Source organism: Magnolia sinica, chromosome 15, assembly GCF_029962835.1.
Source record: "Magnolia sinica isolate HGM2019 chromosome 15, MsV1, whole genome shotgun sequence".
Lineage (NCBI taxonomy): Eukaryota > Viridiplantae > Streptophyta > Magnoliopsida > Magnoliales > Magnoliaceae > Magnolia > Magnolia sinica.
Genome location: NC_080587.1, coordinates 54,808,951 through 54,825,870, shown reverse-complemented (window position 1 = coordinate 54,825,870; position 16,920 = coordinate 54,808,951). Strand labels below are relative to the sequence as shown.

General features: G+C 40.3%; 1 protein-coding gene across 17 annotated transcripts in view; it reads right to left on the bottom strand.

The window, feature by feature from the left end:
- Window positions 1-281: 281 nt before the first annotated feature.
- LOC131226715 (NADPH-dependent diflavin oxidoreductase 1-like) overlaps window positions 282-16,920 on the bottom strand; it is a 112,863-nt gene continuing 96,224 nt past the window's right edge. For 10 of the 17 annotated variants that reach the window (XM_058222356.1, XM_058222354.1, XM_058222355.1 and 7 more), the window contains 6 exons: window positions 10,627-10,701; window positions 8,050-8,160; window positions 5,700-5,831; window positions 3,053-3,172; window positions 1,388-1,604; window positions 282-976 (listed from right to left, as the gene is read on the bottom strand). In XM_058222356.1, coding sequence (XP_058078339.1) covers window positions 447-976; window positions 1,388-1,604; window positions 3,053-3,172; window positions 5,700-5,831; window positions 8,050-8,160; window positions 10,627-10,701 — 1,185 coding nt within the window. In that variant the 3' untranslated portion in view covers window positions 282-446. Of the gene's footprint in view, window positions 977-1,387; window positions 1,605-1,728; window positions 1,842-3,052; window positions 3,173-5,699; window positions 5,845-8,049; window positions 8,161-10,626; window positions 10,702-16,920 lie in introns of those variants that run through there. The other 7 variants (XM_058222357.1, XM_058222368.1, XM_058222367.1 and 4 more) reach the window with 5 other exon arrangements.

Here is a 16,920-nt window from a genome sequence, read left to right as displayed (position 1 = left end):
ACGGAACAATTAAGAGGACACTCACCCTTGATTCTCGTACAGGGCCCACCATGTTGTGTGTATGCTATACTATCCAATGATACGAAACATCTACTCCAAATGAAGGGACATCTCCATGGCAGGCCATTCCAAAATGTAGGTGTCTCCCAGTGGAAATCAATGGTCAGCGTCCCCACCCAACTTTTTCCAATCGTGTAGCCCACCGGAGTCGTGAATTTGTGTACCTTTTGGGCCAATGACCAAGCATGGGAAGGCATGCGCGATGGGATGTCATAAAAAAATCAAGTCGAAAGAAAGTTAACTGCAATTCAAACGCTACTTCATGATTATCGTTACAAGAAAACATTTAACTTACATACTATTGATTAAATTAGGCATCTGCAATTCAATTCACCTGTGCGACCAAATGCAGCCTCCTGAGCCACAGTCTGCAAAACCCATGAAGTTCATGACCAAGTTTCCACATTGTACCTACCCTCCTTTTCTAACATCCTGAGCCACCGAGCAGCCGATTCCTTTGGAAGGCCGCTCTCTTTCGAAATAATTTCCTCCAAACACGACGAAACATCTGCCGGCATTTTTGTTGAAGACCCTGCTATGTATACAGCAGCTCCCGCACTCAAGAAGCTCCAAATTCTTTCACTTTGCTCCCGCATCTTATGCTGCACATAGACCTTCTGTGGCTGGTCTCTCGAGAACGCAACGAAGAAACCTCCGCCATTTTCTTCCGACAGTATACCAGAGATATGCGTATGAGATAGCCAAAAATCCCTATACAGGAAATCGTTCTCCTCATTTCTGCATCCAAAGAAGAAAAGAACGGGAGCTATTGGCCCAGATGCGCTTTGTACTACCCTTTCTTCCACGAATGCCGGGAAAGGTGCACAGCCTGTTCCAGGCCCAATAAGAATGAGAGGGAGTGTTGGTGGCGGGGGAGGAGGGGAATCTCGATGGAACCATGCAAGAATAGGGACTCCTGCTCACAACAGAAGAGCCAAATGATTCAGCATATAGTATCTGGGTGATTATGAGAAATGCTTATTTATTACTAAGATATCGTGTGCTCGTTTGTGAGATTCGGCTCACATGTGTGGGATCTAGACTGCTCACTCTTCGAACCCAGGCAAGCCATTGTCCAAAAATCACACTCACCAAACAACCACATCTATGAGTTTCACTTTTCAATTTTAAGCATTCAATTTTCCCTCAAAACTCCAATTGGGAATATCCGGCAACTGAGATTTTTGGCCTACAACCATCCATGATTGGTTCCACTAAATAAGCATTCCAACATTTTGTGTCTGATTTGCATGCAATATTAGCATGTCCCGTCTACTACTATTTCAAACTGAAAATATTGGTGCAAGTTCCATGAATGAACCCCTACTTTTGTTAGGATCAAGTCCAGCTAACCATGTTGAGCAGAGGCCACATCGCTTGCGCTTGAAAGGAGACATCCATGAAACTACGCTCACCGTTAGGTGCACTTGATTGGGATGAGCTGAAGGGGAAGAAGATATGGAAAAGGCCCTTTTTTTCAATGGAGGAACAAGCTGCACCAGCCATTCAAATGGCATTTGCACAGATGGGAAATCCTCTAGTACCTGTACCAAAGGCTTATCAGTTCCTAAACCAGAAAAATAAATAAATAAATAAATAAAAATAAAATATAATCCAGAGAAAAAGGAAAATGAAAAAAACGAAAAGTTGAATTGACGGTAGAGTAACCTCATTTAGCTGTCCAAATGGTGAGTTACAAATGGACGGTAGAAATGATATAGAAATTTTAAGTACCAAACAGGAAAAGGTCCACCAAACAGATGACTTGATTCATCCAACCTGTGTGATCATGAAACATCAATTATCCACCATGGGACCACCCAATGAATGGTCCAGATAATCGGCAATTGTGCCACATGTCCAACTTGAGTGCAGCACCAGAGGAAATTGGTGTGCTGCTTTTCAGTTCCTTCTTTTGTGTCACACACTCAGGACTGCCAAAATATTTGCAATGAATAGACATAGTATTCCAGTTCACTTCCTCGTAGATGACTCAGTCAATACCTGACCAAGTTTCCAATTAGGGGTGTACACAAACTGAGCTAGCTCGGTTAGCACGCTCAACTCGACTTGAAAAAGCTCGATTCGACTTGGTTCGAAGCTGAGTTCGAGCCGAGTCGAGCTGATGTTTTGAGCTCAAAAATGAGTTCGAGCCAAGTTCGAGCAGGCCCTAGCTCGACTCGACTCGGATCGAATCAAGCTCAAATCCGGCTCGAATTGAACTTGGATCGAACCAGTTCGGTGACTCGGTTACTTTGCCATTGATGTTGCTCACCAACTGTTTGATAAAATGACTCAACGAAATGAGGCTGGTGGCAAGGAAGGTATGTACATGAAACAACTTTTTTTCTCTTTTTTATTTTATTTTTTATTTTTTTTTTTGCGGGGGGGGGGCGTGTATGTTAATTAGAAGGTGTTTGATAAAATACCTATAAAACCATTGCCTCTATTTGTAAAATAGTGGGATTTTGAAGTTACAGTTCAGGTGTTTGTGGAAATGGCTCAATGGCAAACTTGGCTCGATCTTGGCTCAAACTCAGCCCGAGCTGCTGACCGAACCGAGCTGAGCTGGCCAGTCAGGCTCAAGGACCGAGCCGAGCCTAGTTCGAGCTGAGGTCAGCCAGTGTTCGAGCCAAGGCCAGCTCAACTCGGTTCAACTCGATGTACACCCCTATTTCAAATATCAAGACAATACCTAAATATTTTGAAATACAGCACTGTTGAATCATGTGAACCTGAGTAGAGTCAATTGAGTATTGACCAAATCAAGTTTTTTTTTTTTTTTTTCCTACATATTTTTTAATGCTGATCAAGATAAGCTTTTGAACGATAACAAATATAAGGATGAGCTTCTCAATTAATCAGAATGCACGGCCAGATGCTTCAGCTTGAATTCAAAGCACGAGTAAGGCAAAAAAGGATTTTCAATGATGAAAAGTGTGATGCAAAAATATGATCATTAACTGAACTACTGTAGGCACAAATTCTTCACCTCCAGAACACTTCTCCGTTCCTTCTGATTGTATTGGTAAAGATCGTCTCTGCCTTCCGGTGAGGCGAAATATTCAAGCCTGTCTTTTTCATGTTCTGCATTTGCAAAAAAGCTCATGACCTGGAGTGAAGATGCAATTTATTAGCATAGTTATAATTGATTACCATACAAGTGAAATGGGATCATGCATCCTCAACATAAAGGCACAAAAGTTTCCAAAGAATAATAATAAAAAGGAAGACAAATGGACCCTACAGCGGCAGCCAGAAAATAAGTAATGAGTCACAACAAGACATTAGCAACACAGCACCAATATCATGAGCAGCATTCAGAATGTCAAATGTAAGGAATCATGTCAGGAATGCATTGTGGAGCATTTTTTAAAGTATCAAAACCTAGCATATTGGGAACATATCACACCACATTGCCTGGTGCTACAGACTAAGCATGAAATACGCCTGCGCACTCACTATTTCCCATTTTATAACTACAGTATAGCTTTAAAATTATATTGTGAATTAAATTTTTTGACTTGTTCCAAATGGGTCAGAAATGAAGATAATATCATGTGATGTGAGGGGCCTTGGAAACCCTGCTTGAAGGTTGATGGTGAAAGATTTACTACGAGGAAGAAGAGTAGATATCGAAATAAAGCAGGAATCTAAGTTGGAGGCATAGATCAGGGTGGTCGAGTTGTGAGGAATTGCAAATAAAGAATTTAGTTTTTCATTCTAGCCATAGGTTCAGAAGGTGGAGTTGTTTTAAGGTGAAAAACAGATAACATTGCAATTGAGCGTGAGAGATAAAAGGATTTTTCTTACTTCTATGGTTTTCTCACTGGTAGGAGAGTTTTATGCTCACTGTGGTTTATAAGCCAAACAACCCAAGGATGTGACCGAAAATTTGATCAGAGCTGTTGGTGGTGACTCGAGATAGCCTTGGTACGAATTTGCTTCAAGTCTCCTCACATTTCATACAGGCACTCCCCTTTCAAAATTTGAAAATTGGTGGTCAAAGCAGGAAAAAAAAAAAAAAAAAAGGTTGTCCAAATGGTTGCTGGGAGATGGTGGGGGAATTTGCAGTGGAAGGTTGGGCGGACGTTTGTACATTGAAGAAGTGGAGTAAAAACAAATGTAGAGCCAACGATCTGAGGGAAGGACAGTTGAAGTAAACTGGAAGAAAGGGAAGGACTTAAAGAGGATACATCACCAAAAGAAGCAGAAGAGAGGATTACATCACTGAGGAAATTGAAAAAAAAGGAGAAGAAGAAGAACAACAAAAGCTTTGAGACAAAATCCAGGGCAACTTTAGTAAAGGGAACAAAACAAGGACTTTTCTTTATGCGATGGAAGACAAGGTGTAACGCAAACTTCATTGTGTTCAGTGATTTAAATGCCGATATTATCAGTCAATACTATGACATTGCATGTCGATGTACGATATGCAGGGTTGTTATCAATTCCACTGTATGACACAAAGTATCACAATGTATTGCCGATTTGTGTTTTAAATAGCTTGGTTATGTAGCGTGTAGATTACGCCATGTGGCAAACCTTAGTTTTAATGCCACGTAGCTCATGAAAAAGCTTAAGTCGCGTGTATCCTATGCTACGTCGTTGGATGGTCTAAATCATGTGTGGTCCACCTAGTATTCTACGAGTATCCATGTTCAAGTATTGTATAACTTTTGTTGTTTTAACTGACTCCTACGTTAGTTTTGCACAATTAAGAAAATGGTGACAACTTTTCAACCTCATGCACATAGTTGTACAGAAATCTAGACTGCCCAAATCGCAGACCCAACAATTGGTCAAACATAACCAAAGGATTCTACTAAGAAGATATTATTAACCATGTGATTTCTCTTCAAATTGGGACCACTCACTATCTTTTAACCATCCATTTGATCACCATTAATTGGATGGTTAGGATTACTTTACCATTAATTGGGAACAAAGTATAACTTCTATTGCTTACATATATAACTAGACACCTACCTGGAAATGCATTTTGCATAATTTCAAACTACAATTGCTTAGAATCAGTAAATTCTAATTAGTAGCACATTTCACCTCTCCCCCTTTTGCAGATGGTATTACATAGCATTAGATTTGAAACCATTAAAAATGAACGCAAAATTTTTATGATTTGGAAGCTCATGTTTTAAAATCCATACAGGGTTATATCATATCGATATTGTTCTTAAAGATGAGGGACTATGGGTATGGTTTTTTTTTTCCCCCAAGGCAAACAATAAAGCTCTTAGGGAAGCCTTGACAATATTTTTAAAACAGTGTTCCCACCCAGTCACGGTCCAGGAGACTCCAAGAGCATCATTGCTTGGGCATCATCAACAAATTCTGAGCCTCAGAGATTGACCTTTGACTTTAATAAAATTCATGTTCTTGCCTCTAGGCTAAACATTTTGTTTTCCATGTTGGAAAAGAAGAACAGAATAGCTAATTGGTTAGCTAGAGAGGATGCTAGCCTCGATGCTATTTGTATTGGGGCTTTGTTCCCACTTTGGCCTTTCTTAATTAAATCCTTTATAGCTTTCATTAACAGAAGAAGAAGAAGAAGAAAGAAGGTGTTTACTTTGGACCACACAAAAACAGAAACAAAATGCTTGAATATACAATCATCTTGCCTCAAAGAAATAGCGTCGAGGAGAAGCTGATGCAATATCCATTGTCAATTCCACAAAAGTTCTTAGTTTGACAGGATCTCTCAACACATTAGGAGTATCAGGAAGATGTTCCTCAACACTTCTCGGTTGAACCTGAAACATAGAACTGTAAATCTTTGACTGTGACCCTTCAACAAGATAAATGCTATTGAAAATGCTGTAACATATTCTTAATATATAGAGGAAATGGACTTAAAGCTACAAAAGATGTGTCACAGACCATACTGCCAAAATAGAGGGATGAGTACTGCCAAATGAATAAAGATATGGAGACTAGTCAACATATCCCAAAACTAGCATGCAGATGTAGATATATTATCTATCCCATCCAACAAAGGTGTACAATGCCTAACATTGTGGGCAGTGGAACATAGGTGACAGCTTGCTACTTCTATAAAATAATAAAAAACAGCTACAAGAACACCCAACCATATCTTATAACAATATTGATGAAGAATCATATCTGCAGAGATTTTTAAGTTTATCATACTGTGGAGACCAGAAGCGTAACTGATGCGGACACGGGTGCATTCAAGGTGTACCAACGAAGAAAGCGCCAACCACAAGTGCCGTCCTTGTGGATAGGCGAATATTGAGGAGCTGAAGACCTTTCACATGTGATTGGACATATAGAAGACCCCACTTAGGGAAGACACATGTGAAGGAAGATTGGAGAAAGAGGACCGAGCGCCCAAACTTTCCCATACTTATGTTATTTGCACTTTTTTTGACTTAGTTAGCGGTCTTTTATTAATATTATATCTTTATTTGCTTATCCTAGGGGTATTTTAGTAATTTTATGTCTTTATGTGCTTATTTAAGTGGGGTACAGCCCCTTAACACGAATTTCAACTATTGATGAATGAAGAAGCAAAACGTCTTCTTTGGTTCCTCCTAAAACGATCTTCTCTAATACGGTTTCTTCCTCAAAGAAATCCTTGATGAACTATGCATATCCATTTCTTTCCAAAAATTCTTGTGCCTTCCAATTCCTCAAGGTTAGAGTTCAGGAAGTGTTCTTTCTCTATTTTTTTGATTTTGGCTAATCCCTCTTCGATCAAAATCTTGAGAATCGATCTAAACCCTAAATTCCAAATTCTCAAATCCTTAATCCGAGAAACTTCTTGGTTCTTCGGACTTGTGATCTTCATTGATCGATTGAGGTGTGACCATGCAAGATCGAGAGGTCTCCCCTTGCCGGATCCAACCTAAGTAGTAATTGAATTACCATACTCCATGGTTGTAGTGATGGCCCGCTCCATTGCATGTTTCCTTTATGATTTTCTCAGGTTATGATGATTATAGCTACAAGAACACCCAACCATATCTTATAACAATATTGATGAAGAATCATATCTGCAGAGATTTTTAAGTTTATCATATTGTGGAGACCAGAAACCAACTCAGCTCAATGGTCATTGAAGACATGTCTACTAGAGGGCTTGAACAGGTATTGGAATACTATTTTAGGGTTTGCTATGCCGAACCCAAGCATGTGCATTGACGCAGCCCATCTACACTTTCTCATGTTTCAACCTTGTATACAAGTGAAAGATCTAATTCATCCATCAGGTTGGTCATGCTGTGTAGACACTATGTCCAGAAGATCAGGTTGGTCCACTCATCAGGACATCTTTTTGGTAGGACCACCCGATGGGCAGATTAAATCTTGCATGCATGTTCCAAGTTGGCACATGTGATGACTTACCGCACTTCCCTTAAATGAAGAATATTAAAAAAATAAAAATAAAAAATTGATATTACATTAAGCAGAGTAATACAACTAGGCAATTGAGGGCCCTTTTTTTGCTCTTCACTTCAACATTGGGGTTGTGCTTTCCATCACAAATGACAAAAGAAAAATATGATACTTCATTAAAAAGAGAGATAAATACGGAAGGCAATTAAGGTCTGTCTCTTTTTCTTTTTTTCTTTTTGACTTTGAGATTTCGAGTTCTAGCCCAGATTACCTGCAAAAAACAAATACAAATAACATGACTAGGGTGGCAATTGTTAGGCTTGGAAAGGTCTCAGACACTTTTGAGCCGCAGTTGTCAGGCCTACCTGGCCGGATGTATCCTAAAAGTTGCTTATGCTCAGACCAGGCCTGGCCCATTGCCAGCCCTTAATAACACAGGTTATTACAGACAAGAAAATATAACACAATGCATGAATGGACATGCAATGGATATGCCTCTTTTTGTGTAGGCACATGCGCACGATTGTAATGAGTAGAAGTCCAATTATATGAATATGAATAAGCATATAGTCTGCTAAGGTAAGCATTTAACTGAAGGACAGAGCTACATACTCTTATGTACGTGTCAGGATTCAGATTGCAGCGTTGAATGAAAGCATCCACTGAAGTAGGATCTTGACTAGGGAGAACCTCAAGAACATCACCAACTTGATATTCAACATGCTGAAAAGAGCCAATGGGTTAAATTACAGATACTAGAAGAGATGCTAGCATTGAATTTGAATCAGATTTGGGTTAAGAACATGGTGAATTTTGATAAAAATGTACTGGTGCCAAATAGAAAGACCTATTCCAAACCAGTTTGACAGGCTTTGTCCAGCCCACACTGTGGAATGGAGTTTTTACATTTCCCTAAAAAAAGTTAATTTAGAACCTTAGTTGATCATGAAAAGAGTGCTAGTTAGAACAGTGCGGAAGAAAGCAATGGTCAAAAGGAGAAGAGGGAAAGGGAAATTTGCATGTTTAAACAAGGATGCTATCATGGCAGAGAAATAAGGTCAAAGACACACGTCAAACAACTGACGCTCTAACCCTGAGGCAACACAAATTTAGAGCCTGGATTAGGGGTATATCTCGTTGATTTGGGGGATTCATAACTTCAATGGATTGCATTGTATAGTTGCACGAAGCATGAAGAGAAGTGGCAACAGATTCAAGTTCAGGAGAGGTAAAGCATCTGCTTCAAAATGTTATCAAGTAGAAATGGTTAAGAGCTGGGAGAAGGAGCACAAGCCCAAAGCGTGATCTGAAGCTGGAGCAGCATCTGGATAGAAAGATCATGCAACTAACATTGGACACTATCAGAGCTTCAGGAGGCTTTGTTGTGCTATGGAATGCCAGTCAGAGACAGCAGGTGGGAACATACACCCTGCCGGTCTCATTCATGCAGAACAAATCATCCAAGCTAGAGATCTGAGATACAGGACAGTTAAGTAGAGTCAAGGAAAGGCAGAACGAACCATGGTGTATTGGGGGCGACTTCAGTGTTATTTGTTTTCTTTTGAGAAAAAAAACAGCGGGCAAGTAAAATCACCAGGAGTATGAGAAATTTCTCCAATTCAGTCACGAACAAAGAATTGATTGACTTGCCAATGGGAGAGAAATTCACATCATGCAGTAACCAAGAGACACCAATAATGATGTGAATGGACATATTTCTGATTAAAATAAACTAGGAGGAATGCAGCAGAGAGTTAGCTAGAGTATAGCTTGCCCCTCAAATCATTGACCTACAATTTTGGAATCTCAATAAGAAACTTGGAGGCTAACCCCATTAGATTTGAGCTAGTGTGGCTTGAGGAAGATTTTACTAAAAAGAGAGAAGGAACAATGGAGAAGCATGGAAGTTGAGGGGCGGGCAGCGCATACACTGCCACTTGAGCATAATGAGATGAAAGGCCTTCTGAAAGAATGGAATAGGGATTACTTTGGGTGGTGGAGGAAAGAACAAAACTCTTGGATGCAATAACAATGCTGAAAAAGAAAAAAGAAAAGAAAGGAAAAGAAAAAAGAAAAAGAAAAGGGGAGCTGAGTACAGAGTAAAAATGATTAGGAATTCACTGGAAGATGGAACTAAAAAAGAAGAGTTGGAACAAAATTATGTGCTAACAAATCTCGAGATCGATTTCACTAAAGGAAGGTTATAAGGATAGGAAATTTTTCCACGCAATTGTGAATGAGAGAAGAGAACACAATCCGAAGCTTGATACTCAACAGGGCATGAATGGAAAATATGTGTCGGAAATTTGCAATGAGACAGTGAGATTCTCTTCCAATCTCCTATAGAAGACCAAAGCTTGACCATCTTCAATTTGAGAGGATTAGCAGTTTGGAGTAGGAAAGAGATGAAACTCCAGAGCCGGATGGTTTCCTGATTGAGTTCTCGGAAGTACTGTGGGAGGATATGAAAGGAAACTTTTTTTTTTTTTTAATTTCATAATTCATTTTACAACATGGACAAATCAAAGACAATGAGACTTCTTTTATTGCGTTCAACCCAAAGAATGGAGGAGCAGAAAAGTTTAGAAGAGTCGTGGAGATAAGATTGACTAAGGAGCAGACATATGGCCATGCTGAAAGGGTGCATCTTACGTATAAGAAATGAGGAAAAAGTGCACCATCTTTTCATCCAGCGTGCAAGATGGAGGTGTAGTGGGCTTCTTTAAGCTCTGTGGAATTGACTGGATCATGCTTGAATTGATAGGGACACTCATTGAAGGGTGCCGTAGGGACAGCCAAGTTAGAAGGGGGAGTTTCTTATGGGGGCTATCCTTCGCGGTAGGTCTGTAGGATATGTAATGAACAAAACAATATGATGCACAACAGCAAGTTCAAATCAACCAAAAAGTGTTCTGAAAAGCAAGAAAGATGGCATGTAGCACCTGGCCTCGAAACTGTTTAGGGAGTGGTATGGACGAATTGACAATGTTTGGGCCCTAGACCCCCTGACATCAAGGAAAGAAAGATCTCTGATCACCCTGCCCCTGTTGCTTGGAATCTATTCTTCTTTTGCTTTTAATAGATCTTATTATCCATTAAAAAATTAGTCCTCATTGTTAACAAGAGAGAAATGGGGCGCTTTCCAAGTAGAGAGCTAATTTAGATGGAAAAGCATTATTTAAGACTTACTGATAAAAGAGGTTCAAATTCGAAATGGCGCACATCTCTGCCACAGCCCGCTTTGGTTAAAAGCTGATTTTTTGTCTGCAAAAAAATAATAATAATAATAATAATAAAATTAAAATTAAAAAAATAATAATAATAATAAAAATAATAACAAATGACACCATTCGGATCTACAACCAATTTCGAAGCTGATAAACAGAACCATGTGTGACCCATCAACATGACCATTAAAGGTAGCCTCTGTAATATGTTAGAGGAAGATGTTAAGCAAACAAGAGCACGGGGATGTTCAGTAATACAGTTCGGCAGAGGAACTTTAGGACACCCTTCGGGAAATGCTCCTGGTCGAGTAGCTTTATAAGTGTAGGTACAAGCTCGTAATGACCGACGTGATCTTGCTCCTTGAGGTAATGAAATTATCAAGCACCGGTTTCAAGGAAATATCGAATAGAAGGACATTTGAAAGTTTGGTACTTTATTGGATGGTAAAAATCCACTTTACGAAGATCTCTTCCTTCTCTTCATTGTTCCGACTATCCCCATTATTATTGATAATATTCCCGATATTATTTGTATCTCTAGCCTGGCAATACCGGTAACACTGGTAGTACCAAAAATTCCAGGTATTGGCGATATATCATTAAGTATCGCCAATGTATTTTACTGTGTAAATTCCATATGTCGCTTATATCACCAATGTATCGATATCACCAAAAAATTATTTATTAAAAAAATTCCATCACAAAATTTTGTTATGGGTGCATGGTTGTATGATGATGCATCTTTATATGTGTGTATATGTATGCATGCATGGATGGATGGACGGATGGATGGATCATGGATGGGTGTTTGTATGTATGAATGCATGGATAGATGGATGGTCAGATGGTTGGTTAGATGAATGGACGGATGGATGTGTGTGTATCTGTGTGGATGCATGGATGGTTAGATGAATGGATGGATCATGGACGTGTGTTTATATGTATGTGTGTGCATGGACGTATGGATGGATGTATGAATCCACCATTTCGCCCATGTTTCCCTAAGGCAACAACACATGCTTTTATGCACCCATTAAAGGGAAACTTATAGCTTGATTCCTAAATATGCAAATATACATCTTTTTTGCTATTATTTGATTCCTAAATATGCAAATGTGTATTTTAGCATCTTCTGAAGTATCATTGAAAAATTCCACCATTTCCCCCATGTTTCCCCAATGTTTTCCTGAGTCAGCATTACATGCTTTTAAGTTCTCATTAAAGAGAAACTTATAATGTATGTCTTTTTTGCAATTATTTTATTCCAAAATATGCAAATGTGTATTTTAATGTCTCTTGAAGTTTCATTGAGAAATACCACCATTTTCCCCATGTTCCCCCAATTTTTCCCTTCGTCGACAACGATACATGTTTTCAAATCCCAACCAACAATACATATTGTTGATGCAGTTTCCGGTTCACCCCTTCTGCTACTCGAACACCTGCACAGGAAGAAGACAAAGGAGACCCTGTTTTGTACAGGGGACCCTCCAATGCCAAAGTCAGGCCTGGACTCCGAGTCTGATAACTTAATGATGGGTTAGGGGTGAGAATGTGTGTGTACCTTTCACCATTAGGCATTTCTTACTTATAGAGAAGGAGCAATCCCGTGGATTTGGGATATTTCTCTGATTTGCAGGCGAATTGGATTCCTTATCCAAGCCGATCCCGAGATCTTCGATCTCTTAGATTTTCAGGATTGGATGGTATCTTCCGAGGATCTCGAGAAGGAAATCTTTCATCTCGAGATGTCTCCTTGGTTCGGCTCTAAAGGGGATAATGTCGAATGGTGTTGATTGACTTGTGCACCGATCAAATCGCGGTCGGCTGTGAACGGCCGATACATGGCCGACCTAGCAGGTAGAACAAACTAGGGTGTTCGGCCATGATTTGATCAACCTATATTTTGGCCGACCCATGCATTGAGTTGACATTATATGCCTCAGAAGGGCTCGGCTCTTGGCTCGGCGCCTATTAGCTCTTGGCTCGACGCTTATTGGCTCTTGGCTCGGTGCCTATTGGCTTTTGGCTCGGCGCTTATTGGCTCTTGACATGTAGGCCTCGGTTAGGCTTAATGCCTAGGGAGCCCGGGCCATGTCTATAGAGTTGGTCCATTCCATAAGCCAACTTAGAACACATGTAACGATATTGATACTAAGAAATTGCTTCTCTTCGGGATCAAACATCAATCACAATGATTCAATAGATGGCTCATTGGGATAGATACCATTTCACCAATCAAGTCAAAATGTTAAAGGTATCTAACATATTCATACCTAAAGGTTTTCCACAAAGTGGTGGCAAACCGTATAACTCATACCAATCTTTCCATTTTCCAATTCGATCCAATCAAATTGTTCATAATCGACGATTTCTTACAGAGCTAAAATGACCCTCACAAATTGTGGATACTACTTTATTAAGAATCAATCAAACTGAGGCTATAGCGTCATCATTGGCTGGAAACAAAATATCTACCAGATCCGAGTCACAATTTATATTGATTAAACAAATCATTAGAATTGCTAAAGTGAGGCATTCTCTAAAAGCCATGTATTCTTCTTGCAATTTCTTTTTTAGTGTACCCCTAGGAGTAGATCCATGGTGACAAGATGGAGCATGATCACGTGGATATGAACCATGGCATCAAGGGTTCGAATCCCTCCTCACGCACAACTGACCCAAAAGGGAAGGACCTTTCCTTACGTTTAGGGGAAGGAAAATCATGATCGAGATAACAAATGCAAAGCTTTGGGGAAACAAGGGAAAATTCTCTGTTTGTACCACATATCCCATTTTGATACCTAGAAATGGAGTGGTTTCTAGAAAAGAAAGAAACAAATTTGCATGAATTTATATGTACTAAGATTTTGATTCCTTTGTCAAAAAATTATCGTTCATACCACAATTATGTATGGTGAGGGAGCATATATAAGGTCTTTGACCTCTAGAAAGTAAAAATGAGAAAATAAGGTCTTCTTTGGATCTCTCATACATTTCATAAAACGGACTCTCTATAGATCCCCAATGATGCAGGACATGAAATTTAGATATGATGTGCAAGATTTCAGGCTTAACATCACATTAGTTCAGAAACAATTACACAAATTCCATATCCCACACGAAAGTCCAAGCATTCAATTAAGGGGAATCTATGCGGGTCCAGGCCTACACATGTTAGGGCTGGATCAATAAAAATTATGAACCAAACAATACTCAAAGGGAAATAGAAATCATTCACACATGCATGACAATCAATCCCTGATCCAAGGAATTCACCAATTTCAAATCAAGGAACCCTAGGGTGAGAAAAGGGATAGAAATTGAAGATTTAGAACAATCTAGGGTTAGGGTTAGGGAAATCAGATGAGAGAGGAGCGAAAAAGAGGAGAAAAGAACCTGGAACCAACTCGCGTGCGTGGGCAGCAAGGGGGGCCTGACGCACGTGCACTGATGGCTAGCCGCACGTGCGTGGAGCCCACAAATCGAAAAAGGGCTCTTTTGGATCTGGTCAGCAAGACTTGGGCTTCAAAACCCCAAAATCTTACATCGATCCGACGAACAGCCTGGGCGTGGTGCTCCGCCGAAGTTGGCCAGATTCTGAAAACTGGCTGTAGGGAGAATATCTGCTGCAAAAACTGATAAATTTAAAGCAATGATGGTTGTAGAAGGTGAGAGATATGGATGGATGAAGGTAGGGGCTGATGGGGATAGATGTGGCTTTGCACCACGGTAGTTAACCCTTCTAAAAGGGAGGGCTTCGCACCCACTTAAATTTTTCCACAACTCAGAAACTCAGAGAGTAGAAAAAAACATGCAGGAATTTTTATTAAACTTTAATGAATCAAAAGAACTACAAGGGGTGCCTATTTATAGGGAAAACTCTATACCCCAAAACTTGCGCCATGTGCGCAACCTATTACTTGGCGATGAAGTAAACCAAAACAAAAACTAACCAAAAAAATCTAAAGCGATCATGATGTTCTAAATAACATAAATAAGCAAAACCTAAAATATAAACTTAATCCAACTAGTGGGCCCCGATCATGAGATCCCATGATGGGCTTTACTTGATTATCGGGCCTACTCCAACGAACCAAAACTCCGTCTTCTACCTAGGGGGCCCTCCCTAGACGTCGTCATCAATCCAGATTGACGGTGGAGATCTCCTTCGTGCGTAGTGCGCAGGGGCGGCATGCATGCGCGTGATGTCCCCATTAATTCTCCCCAGCTGCGAAGATTTTGCAACTAGCAAAATAAAACTCTTGAACCGCTCCAGGATATCAGGATCAAGTCTCTGAAGCTCCAACTCAGTGAGTCACGTACTGTCTAAAGCTGGGCATGACTTCCATTTAACCAGGTACTTCTGAAACCCGCCGTTCGACGTTGAAGCTATCTGATGGTCCAGGATATCCTCTATTTCCTCTCTGGGTGTGTGAAGGCTAGGTTTGGGAAGTAGAGGCTAGGAAGAAAGGTCAGGAAGAGTAGGTATGAGAGGTAGAGGCTGGGAAAATAGGCCGCGACGGGTAGGTATGGGACGTAGAGGCTGAGAAAATAGGTCGGGAATGGTAGGTATGGGAGGTAGAGGCTAGAAAGATGGGTCGGAAGGAGGCCATGGATTAAGGGAAAGGTCTGGAGAATCAGGATGGTTAGGCGAAAGGCTGGACAATGCATCAATGGCCCCTTGAAATGCAACTAGATCCTCCACATTAAATGTAGAACTAATTCCCATGGAGGGTGGAAGATTTGCCACATACGCATTGAGACCATTTCGTTTTATAATTTTGAAGGGTCCAGCGCTACGCACGTGTAACTTATAAACGGCCCCTAGAGAATGTCACTCAAGTCTGATGCGGACCATCATAAAGTCTCTTACATTGAATTCCTTGAAACATTTATGCTGGTCTACAAAAAACTTATAATGTTCATTACTAGTAGTGATCTTCTGCCTGATTTCTTGATGTCATGAATGAATGTGATGCACAAACGACTCTACGGGCTCTAACAGCCTATGGGATAGTGACATAGGGACGAGATCAATAGGTTTCTCAGGTTTATAACCAGTAACGACTTCATAAGGACTGAGACCTGTGGACCTATCGACAGAACTATTAAACGCAAACTCGGCTGTAGGTATTACGATGTCCCATGTTCTGGTGTGCTCTATATCCCTCCTGGGGGGAGACTCATCCGATAGATCATCAGGACAGACATCACGAAACTCATTCACTACCGGAATGGCTTCAATGGGTAACTCTACACTAGCCTCTGGTACACTCTCTCCAGCCACAAGGCTGCACATGTTGTACCCCTCAAAATAGTGGTCTTGATGTCTCTCATGGGGTGGGTGCACGAGTGCACGCCCATAACTGATTCCTTGGCCAACTCCATTCATTGGTCTATCCTCTTGGCCACCTACCTGAGTTTAGACATCCACCCCAATGGTGGGGTTTGTCCTGGAGGAGGCCTTTAGTTGGGTAATGCGCACATCAAATTGATTAAAGCATTGGCCTATATGTTGTTCACAGCGCTTACCCAAAGACTCGATCTGCTGGGACAGTTTGTTTAATGACTCTAGCAGTTGTTCTATGTTTAGTGTAGGGTGCAAGCCATAACCATGACCCGTACGTGTGGGCATACACTTGCTAACTCCACCTAAGGACTTTCTATGACAACTATATGCAATTAAATAGGACTAAATGATCCTAAGAGACTATATGAGGGAGACTACGCGGTGCTACTAAAATCCAGCAACATAGTGGTCGAAATAAGGGAATAACAAAAAGTTACAGTAATGTGAATTGCTAACATCCTGTTAACAGAAATTTCAGCAACTAATATCAGGGACTGGTCTTCTAACAGCTATATGTGATGAACTGGATATGAAGGATTCAAGCTAACCCTAACATGTAATTCTTTTTTTCTTTTTTTTGAAAGATGACCCTAACATGTAATGTATACCTCTATAAGAACCTTAAGCTCTGATACCAAATTTGATGCAGGACATGAAATTCAGATATGATGTGCAAGATTTCAGGCTTAAGATCACGTTAGTTCAGAAACAATTACACAAATTCCATATCCCACACAAAAGTCCAAACATTCAATTAAGGGGAATCTATGTGGGTCCAGGCCTACACATGTTAGGGCTGGATCAATAAAAATTATGAACCAAACAATACTCAAAGGGAAATAGAAATCATCCACACATGCATGACAATCAATCCCTAATCTAAGGAATTCACCAATTTCAAAT